At 35.3% G+C, this 9,666-nt stretch overlaps 1 protein-coding gene across 1 annotated transcript; it reads left to right on the top strand.

Annotated features, from left to right (window-relative positions):
* Window positions 1–907: 907 nt before the first annotated feature.
* On the top strand, window positions 908–9,301 carry DDX59 (DEAD (Asp-Glu-Ala-Asp) box polypeptide 59). Its single transcript, XM_009584815.1, has 7 exons — window positions 908–1,726; window positions 4,038–4,205; window positions 4,764–4,853; window positions 5,239–5,490; window positions 6,318–6,470; window positions 6,963–7,091; window positions 8,821–9,301. The coding sequence occupies exons 1-7, from the start codon at window positions 908–910 to the stop codon at window positions 9,082–9,084; spliced, it is 1,875 nt and encodes a 624-aa protein (XP_009583110.1). The 3' UTR covers window positions 9,085–9,301.
* The last annotated feature ends 365 nt before the right edge of the window (window positions 9,302–9,666 follow it).

The following is a 9,666-nucleotide window of genomic DNA, read 5'->3' on the forward strand; positions in this document are numbered from 1 at the left end:
TTGAGTTACGCAGAAGAAAAGCTGACTGTAAACACAGAGATAGCTTTGAGTATTTTTAGAACGCGAATGTAAAAAGAAGTTGACAGAGACTGGTATGCGATTAATTCAGAATAAAATTACTGTATTTTGTGTACTTTGTTTACCGATTGTACCATACCAAACCATTAGTGAGAATATCTGATGCTTTCAGAGTCAACTATTGAAAGTTTCAGAATATAAAAGTTATGGTTATTTATGGACACTTAATTCGGCTTCCTTGTATTACAGTAGAGACTTGGCAAATTGATCATGTAGGTCTTTGCTCTTTTTTTGACACTCTGAACAAACACAGCTGGACTCTAAACAGATCTCAAAGTTTTTAATTACAGCCTTTTTAAATTTGGGTGGACTTTGAAAAGGACAACAAAAGGAGTGGTCGTGGGTGGGTCCTGTACTAAATTTCACATCCTTTTCAAAATTGATGATTTTGTTTGGTTGTTTTTTTCATAGCTTAGAAGAATGCATGTTTTGCTTCTATATCTCGTCTTAGAAACAAGTAAACTCTCCAGGGATTTAAATGTGACTGACTCAAAATGGATAAATTTCCCGACAGAGAGTGAAAATCAAAGTTTTTATTCGACTGCAAATGTCTAATACTGAAAACTAACTGTAGGTGGGTCTCTCTGTATTGTTCCATGCTTCCACTGTTATTTTAAAGTACTGCTTTACATTGCATCAACATTGTTAAGACCAAGATCATTTTTAAACAAGGCAGTTTCTAGATCTTTTCAGGGATTGAAAGTTGGTTTCTAGGTTTGCAAATATATTTCCTAGACTTCAATTTTTTTGTGGCCACAGTAAAATATACCTTTCTCAATGGTAGTAGTTTCTAACAACTGTAAAAATTCTCTTTCTAGTGTACTGAAGCATGTTTTTACCAAGATCTGTTAAAGTCAAGAGGACTGCTGATGATGACAAAAGTTGTACAGCTAAGAAAAATAAATTGTCTTCTGGAGGATCTTTGCTAGAGGAGACCGCTGACTTCCAAGACTGTAAGTCAGTTAGGACAGAAACTTCTGCTTCAAGATGCAATTTGAATGAAGTTGTACAAGAATGCACAGAACCTGTAGCTGGAGATCTTGGTGTTACTAATACAACTTTGGGAAAGGGCAACCAAAATACTGATGAAGATAGCTCTTCAGAAGAACCCATAAAATCCTTCAGCAAATCCCAGCGTTGGGCAGAACCTGGAGAACCTCTATGTATTGTGTGCGGTCGTTATGGAGAGTATATCTGCGATAAAACAGATGAAGATGTTTGTAGCTTGGAATGTAAAGCCAAACACCTTCTACAATCTCAAGAAAAGGAAGAAAAGCTAAAATCTGATCAACTCACAAAAGCAGAATCTCAAGCAGAAACTCACCTGCTTAATACACCTTATTTCTACAAAGATCATTCCTTTATTTTAGGTTTGCAAGATGAGCAGATTGAGAACCTTAAACTGCAGCTGGGTATTGATGCCCAGGGCCAGCAAGTTCCAAGACCTATTGTAGAGTTTGAACACTGTGGTTTTCCTGAAGCTTTAAACCATAATTTAAAGAATTCTGGCTATGAAGTCCCAACTCCCATCCAAATGCAAATGATCCCTGTTGGACTATTAGGGAGGGATATTGTGGCTAGCGCAGACACAGGCTCTGGGAAAACAGCAGCCTTCCTACTCCCTGTTATTATGAAGGTTTTGAAAGAGGTAATGAAACTTTGTGTATTTAGAGAAAGTGGTTTGCAACTTTGTCTCTTGGATTCCCAGTGTAACTGAGAATGTAATTGCAGTGTTTTTTATTGACATTCAATGATTTATTTTACTTTTGATTGATGGAGCATTGGTTCTTGGAGGGGGGGGAGGTGCTGATTATTTTTCATGTCTTTGAATGTTTTTTCACTTTGGTCAGGAGATAGAGCAGCTCTATTAATATTACCTAGTATACAGTTTCTCCTTGTTAACAAAGGTAACTAAATTCTGTGGTAAACTTCCTAAATGACTTAAAATAGAAGTGAAAATAATTCCAGGCCATCTGCAAGAAGTTGTTCCTATGTCTTGATGTATCAGATGGCTGAAAGAGATTTTTTTGGCATTTGCATAATTTCACAGAGTAATTTCTGATGGAATATGTTCAGATGACTATCAAATAACTACAGGAATTTGGGGTAATAATAATTTCTGAAATCCTCTAGTTATACAGTCTCCCCTTTGATACTGTGGGAAAAAGCATTTAAGACGACTTTTGCTTCGTAAGGACATGAATGTATGATGAGAAATAATGGCAAATAGTATTCTGTCCCTTGTGTGTGGTTCAGTATTGCTTTTTGCTTTAGTGGTTTTATTCAAAAAGAGATGCATAAGAATGTATTTGAAAATTCTGGACCTGATTCTAATTGATGTTTTGGACTGTTTAGATGCCTTTATAGATATATGTACACACAAGTGTGTATGTGTAATTTTTTTTCAAGTGAATAATTTAAAGATTATTTAAGTAACTCAATCTCTAAAGTACTATAGCATCAGTTTTAAGAATGGAAGCATTATATAGGAGCATTTAAGAACAGGAGTATTACACTCCAGTACCTCCTCTGTCTGACTATCATTAAAGTCTGCAGGACAGTTATATGCTTATAATAACATGCACAAAATTGGAGCCTCAGTGAATAATACTTAATTTCTCTACGTGATCTTTCTCATTCTTCATCTTCAGGGTACTTTACTAGTTAATGTATATGTCAAGAAATAATTTTATTTTGTTGTTTAAGATAATTTTCATTTATAATGCAAAAGAGAGATGAGATGTTAAGAGCATAAGGGTAATCTGGTTATGAGATACTTGGCAGTTCCTGGCTTCTCCACATCTACGTAGATACCTTTTTTTGTGGTGGTAAGTTGTTAGGTTAAACACTGTTGCCCACTTGGAAACAACTCAAAAAGCCCTTCTTGACGCAAGTATTTAACTATGTAGTTAATTTGTTGATGCAGTTGGAAAGGAATAATCTCCTACTGTTGGTCACTTGTAAATATTCTAGTTGGAGACCAGAAAGAAACACACAACGTCCAGAAAACTCTTAAGTGAATTCGTGATTGTAGTATCAATATATGAGAGAGCTTTGTTTATTTGCTGAAGAGGTGATCAGTATTACTGAAATAATGAGTCTGGAACTAGACCATTATTCTGCCTTCCCCCCCCCCTGTTTTACCTTATGTTCTTTTTACTTTGTTAGTATGTATTAACTGGAGTTAGGAATCAATATTAATCTGAGGGGAATTACTACCCTATAATTTTGTGTTTTCTGGATGGCAGAAGTATCAGTGAGGTGATAATTTGGTTGAAGATCCTTATATACGGAACAAAAAAAAAAATTAAGACTGTACCACTTTAATGATTCATCTCTACCTGGCTGACTAATAGTGGGTCAGGGGGGCTATTAATTTTGGTTTTGAATTTCAGAGACATATGTTTTTGCTGTATAAAGTTCCTATCACTGCTTATCTTCTCTGGCTAATACTTAATGTTTTGACTTAGTGGTGTGCAAGACAGTAAAAGGGCAATAGTCTGTTCCTGTAACATCAGGACTTCTAAAAACTTTTTTTTTACGATCTCTAGATTCAACTAGCATTCTGTGTTTTGAGTTCATGTGGAATTTATTCTGAATTTCTATTACAGATTCAGTGCAATAACTAAAATAGAAAAAAGCAATATTTACACATAATGACTACTAGCTTTCTGGGCCTTTTTTGTTGTCAGGAAGCTATTCTAACAGTGTACTTACATGTACATTAATTTTTTGTTTTCAAAAGTTGAGTAATTGAGGGATAGATTTCCTTGGCCTGCATTGTTAAAGGTATAAGCCCTTTCTACCTTCTGTCTTCAAACAGAAAGGGTATTAGCGATCTAACTGTATCCACAGTAGCTGCACTATATATTTTAGTATTGGGAGATTTAATCTTGACAGCTTTTTATCTAAATAATAAAGCAATTCTATGTTAAACAGATTTCCCCCCCTCTTTCTAGACAGAAACTCCATCTGCCCTTATTTTGGCACCAACAAGGGAGTTAGCAATTCAGATAGAGAGACAAGCTAAAGAACTGATGGCTGGTTTACCAAACATGAGAACAGTTCTCCTGGTAGGAGGTTTACCACTGCCACCACAGCTTCACCGTCTCAAGCAAAGTGTTAAGGTAAGGACTATATTGTGGAAAGATCCTGTGAAGAAGTATGTTTTCATGACATTCAGAGAAAAGAAAAATGTTACTGTTGACATGTATGGACACAAAAGATGTGTTTTTCCTAAGTCTAACTAATAAAATAATTGTTAGCTCTTGACAATTTTACAGTAATATATTTTTTTTTTTTAACATTTTGACTTCTAATCAACATAATAGCTTTTTTTGGTTTTTAAAAAGTTTCATGCGTGATATTGCTGCTATCATGGAATATGCCGTTTTATTAGACAAGGAGTTGTAATTTACAGCAAAAATAGTTGTTTTTAATGCAGATTACATTGCTTGTATTTAGACACTTCCATTAGCATTCTAAAAGGTCCATTTCCTTTTGAGGCTTCATAATTTATTAAGGTATCTATAAAAATTTTAAGACTTATTTGAATGCAAGTAATTTCACTAATTAGTGCCCTTCTCACCTATGTGCTCTAACTTTATAGTTTTTCTAGGACAGTCATCTGTCCTTTCATGGACTTTCTAACTCCTGGTGTTTTGTTTGTTTGTTTGTTTGTTTAGGTTATAATAGCAACACCTGGAAGACTTCTTGAGATTTTAAAGCAAAGTGCTGTTCAACTGCATGGCATAAAAATTGTAGTGGTGGATGAAGTAAGTTTTTAGTTATCAGCATTGTATTGCTTATACAGAGGTCCTTGAAGAGCCTGTGTGAGTGGCTAGTCTAACTGATTAAACATACAGAGTGTTCGTTATAAAGATAAAATATATTTCTTAAGAGAAAAATTCATTTTTTAACACAATTTGAAATGTGTTTGAACAATGCATGTTCTATTGGCTATAAAAGACTTAGATTTCTGACAGGGTTATACTGCTAGACCAGTGTGAACCATTTGTTTTTAATTTTCTCACTTAGCTTTTTTTCTGACTGAAAATACTCCTGCATTTGGATTATTACATACCAATCATACACATTATGGTTCTTCTGTCAATTCAAGTTCAGGAAGAATCTGGTACAAATCTAATATTTTTCACTTAGGTGGATACCATGTTAAAAATGGGTTTCCAGCAGCAAGTGTTGGATATTTTGGAAGACATCTCTCATGATCATCAAACCATACTAGTGTCAGCCACGATTCCAGTGGGCATTGAACACTTAGCAAATCAGCTTCTGCACAATTTTGTAAGAATAACAATTGGAGAAAAGAATCTGCCATGTTCCAATGTTCGCCAAATAATCTTGTGGGTAGAAGAACCATCTAAAAAGAAAAAGCTGTTTGAAATACTAAATGTAAGTGTAATATTTTTCTCCTAAGAACAACTTATAAAATTATTCGTGTCTTTACACATCTCTGTCAGGTTCTCATCTTTAATTCTAATCTGTATGTAGTGAAGAGGTGGAGTGAGGTTAACCATATAACTGCAATAACTACTTCAGTAGTTCTGCAGTGTAGGAGCTTTAATAGCAACTTCAGGGATTACTCCACCCCCATCGCTCATACCTCCTTCTGTGCAGCAGCAAACTAGATTCCTGTGCTGGGATCCAAGTTAAAAATGATAATTTTGATAATTTTTTTTGTGGTAGAAGAACAGGACTTTCTTAAACTGTCATAGCTGCTTTATGGCCTGGGAGTGGTTTGTCAGTTTAAAAGTCAGTAAAGACCAGTGAGAAAACTAATTTAGTTCTTCCTTGAATTTTCTGTATATGAATAATAATATTTATCTTTTCTGAGTACTTTGGGGGGGAATTTTGGAGTCTTGGCTGAGGTTGTCCAAGAAGTAAATAAGAATCTTTAACTGAACCTCAGAACTTAAAGAAATTCAGAATTAGTATGTAACATTTAAAGAAACATAAAAGAAAGCCTTTGACTTCTAAAAAATGCATGTATTGATATAAACTTGGGTTCTGAGTCTATAAATTATTATATGTTTATGATGTGCAGATTGGTATAGTTTCATGGCTGGTATCTTGTTCCTTCTTTTTATCTAGAGTCTAAGAACATTTATTCATCTGAAAGTGTTGTTAATACTGGAGATAATGAGCAGAAGAAATTGAATCCAAGTTGCTGATGATGAACTGTTGTAATACCTTTTTATACGAACTGTTTAATTTTACAGGATAAGAAACTCTTCAGGCCTCCAGTGTTGGTATTTGTGGATTGTAAGCTAGGAGCCGATCTGTTGAGTGATGCTGTTCATAAGATTACAGGATTGCAATGTACAGCTATGCATTCTGAAAAGTCTCAGGTGGAAAGAACAGACATATTACAGGTTTGTGCCTCCTAAAGTTATGGGGGTTTTGACAGATTTAAAATGGCCAATTTTTTTTAAAGGTGGCTTAATTTGAATGAGTAAAGTCATAATTTATGGCTTTTCTGCAGTAAAACCTGGAGTATTGCTGGGGGAGAGGAGAGACAGATTGCACCAAGCAAAACTGTAGATAATAATGCCATTTTAAATGCAGATAAATACTGGAGACTATTTCCTACGTTATTTGCTTTGAAATGGGATTTTAAATATGCGTTTAACTTTAATTGATTATTTTTTAATTAAAATTGTGGGTTTGATCTCTCTTTAATTAGCTCTGTGAATTATATTCCTATTTAAATCAAGAATACAGGGGGACCATTCTCTCTTCTGCAATAGAATAATCCCACTGGGTGTGTTCTTATGCTGTATAACTAACCCTAGCCTATGCTTGGAGAGGTTCAAAACATAATTAAGGAAAAAAGAATTAATTTTTGTTTATTCCTCCCTTGCCAGGGATTACTTCAAGAGAAGTATGAAGTTATAGTAAGTACTGGAGTCCTTGGACGAGGGCTTGACCTTGTCAATGTCAAACTGGTAGTAAATTTTGATATGCCTTCAAGTATGGATGAATATGTACATCAGGTAAATAAATAAATTGCTAAAGCATTATTTGAAAAGTATACTGAAATATGACATCCATCTATGGAAATTTAAATTTAAATGTAAACATAAAGATTATTTTCCTCTTCAGAATGTTGTTTTTATAGGAAAGAAAGGAAGGTGCTGGATATCTCTTCCATAAATTACTAAAATCTAGAACACTGTTTTTGTATCTCCTATATAGGTTACTAAAACCTAGAACAGTGTTCTTATATCAATTATGTTTGCAATATGCTTCTGTTTCGTACTCTTGTATCATTTTGTGTCTATAGAAAGCAAAGCCTACCATGTTTTTACTATCTGTGTGAAGAAAGGCCAAATACCACTCTTTCTGCTGCAGCTCATCTGCAGTGTGGGCTGTGCATGTAGTACAGTCAGGAAACCAGTTGTGAACTTTCTTTTCATTCCCTGGTCCTACTCCAGTATCTCCTGTGATTTTTTTGCTGAGGATTTCTTGCTTTAAAAAGGATGGTGCATTGGTTGCGCGCATGTGTGTGTGTATTTATGTATATGTATACACACCCCAACCCCAGTTTGGCTAGCAGATCAAGAGGAGTAATAATTACCCTCTTTTTGGCATTTATGAAGCCACAGTACTCTACTACTGTGTCCAGTTTTGAGACCATCACTACAAGAAAAGCCAACAAACTGGAGAGAGTCCAGACAAAGTCAGGGGCCTGGCACACATGACACATGAAGAGAGGCAGAGGAAACTGGGCTTGTTTGGGCTGGAATAGAGATTTAATTGCTGCCTTCTATTTGGTAATGGGCAGTTACAGAGGAGACAGAGCCAGACTCTTCTTGGAGATGCACAGTGAGAAGGACGAGAGCCAATGGTCACAATTTGCTGCAAGGGGGATTCTGGCCTGATAACAGGGAAAAATGTTTTTCACAGCGACAGCAGTCAGGTAGTGGAACAGGCTGACCAGAGAGGTTGTGGGACCTTTGTGCTTGGAGACACTTGAAACTCCGTAGGACAAGGCTCTGAGTGAACTGATCCAACTTTGAAGTCAGCCCTGTTCTGAATAGGTGGGAAGGACCTCTGGAAGTATCCAGTCTCATGAACTCCTAAAGTATTCTGTGTTACTAAATGCAGTACACCTTTCTGGTTTTTAATTATCTTTCTGCTAAAGTTTCAAGCAAATAGTAAATAAATAAAAATGGTCTTTCCTAGCACCAAAATTATACCTATACCAAAATTAACATACTATCTCTTCCTAAATAGAGAGTCTTTGTAGATTCTTTTCTAATTTGTTCAAGCACTTTGGATAATATTGAGAAATAATCTTAAGTTATTAGAACATTGACAGTAAAGGGCTTTTTTATGGTCTTGCTTGTACATATCATGCTTGATACAAGATACATGTATATGGCATTGCCTTAATAAACATTTTTTAAAAGATTTTGTTTGGACCAGGTTTACTGTAAGCCTTTGCCCATAGGCTGTATCATATATCTCAGCATCAGTATGGGACTTCTGGTATGTCCCATAAGCAAGTGGTAATTTTAGATGCATTTAAGCTAAAGCTTCAGCTCTGCATATCCTGAACTCAGGACGTTTATTAAAACTTTGTCCTTAGAGGATGAGATAAAGAGATTTGGCCTTGTCACTTAGGTTAGTTGCTGTTTTATAACAGAAAATAAACTTCAAGGATATATGAAGGACTTCCATTTAACATTGATAACTTAAAATGAGTTTTTGCTTTTTCAGGTTGGAAGGGCGGGGAGGTTGGGTCACAGTGGAACTGCAATTACTTTTATCAATAACAACAGCAAGAAGCTCTTTTGGGATGTTGTGAAGAGAGTAAAACCAACGGGCACCATTCTTCCCCCACAACTGCTTAATTCCCCGTATCTTCATGACCAAAAGAGAAGAGAACAACAGAGACTTAAACAATTACAGAATAGTCTTGTAACAGGAGATAATATTATGGACATTATTAGAAAACATGACAAAAATAATTCTCAGAGGTAATAAAGATATATTTATAGTTACCTTATGTAATTATAATGAAAGTGCATTTACAAATAAACATGGAATTATGATGCCTTCTATATTGCTTTTTTTAAAGACGTTTATATAGTCAGTTTTTTAAGGAGTCTCATTTTTATCTCATCTTCATTTTGAAATACAGACTATTGTGGATTTGAATTACAGTAGTGCCTAGGAGAAATACTCTATGTAACCCTTTTTCAAAACCAGTAGTCTTTGGTCTTGCTTGCAACATAAACTGAGAAGATACTCTTTATTTTAATATTTCCGAATAAGCATTTTGGACTTCCTGTGAAACGCACTCTTCTGGTAATTTTTATGTCATTATATTGAGGTAAGATCTTTGCAAAGGACACCCTCCCCCCCGCCCCCAAAAAAAAACCAAAAAAAAAAAAAAAAAAAAAGGACAGGTCTCCGAAAACAAGCCTCAATCTCTTCCTGTTAGTTTACATAAAAGCTTCCCTGGGGACCGTTTCTCCGAATCCTTAGTATGCTCTCTGGGGGTTTCTTGTGAACATATATGCAAGTTTTGTTTGTAAACAGTACTGGAAGTTCAGTTTCTCC

This window comes from Fulmarus glacialis, unplaced genomic scaffold, assembly GCF_000690835.1.
Source record: "Fulmarus glacialis isolate BGI_N327 unplaced genomic scaffold, ASM69083v1 scaffold45089, whole genome shotgun sequence".
NCBI lineage: Eukaryota > Metazoa > Chordata > Aves > Procellariiformes > Procellariidae > Fulmarus > Fulmarus glacialis.

What these genes read in the sequence shown, in the direction of transcription:
- DDX59 (XM_009584815.1), top strand. Translation starts at nt 908, where the DNA reads ATGTTTTTACCAAGATCTGTTAAAGTCAAGAGGACTGCTGATGATGAC. An exon ending in AAATTGTAGTGGTGGATGAA is followed by an intron (nt 4,854 to 5,238) that starts GTAAGTTTTTAG and finishes TTTTTCACTTAG; the next exon opens with GTGGATACCATGTTAAAAAT. An exon ending in TGGATGAATATGTACATCAG is followed by an intron (nt 7,092 to 8,820) that starts GTAAATAAATAA and finishes TTGCTTTTTCAG; the next exon opens with GTTGGAAGGGCGGGGAGGTT.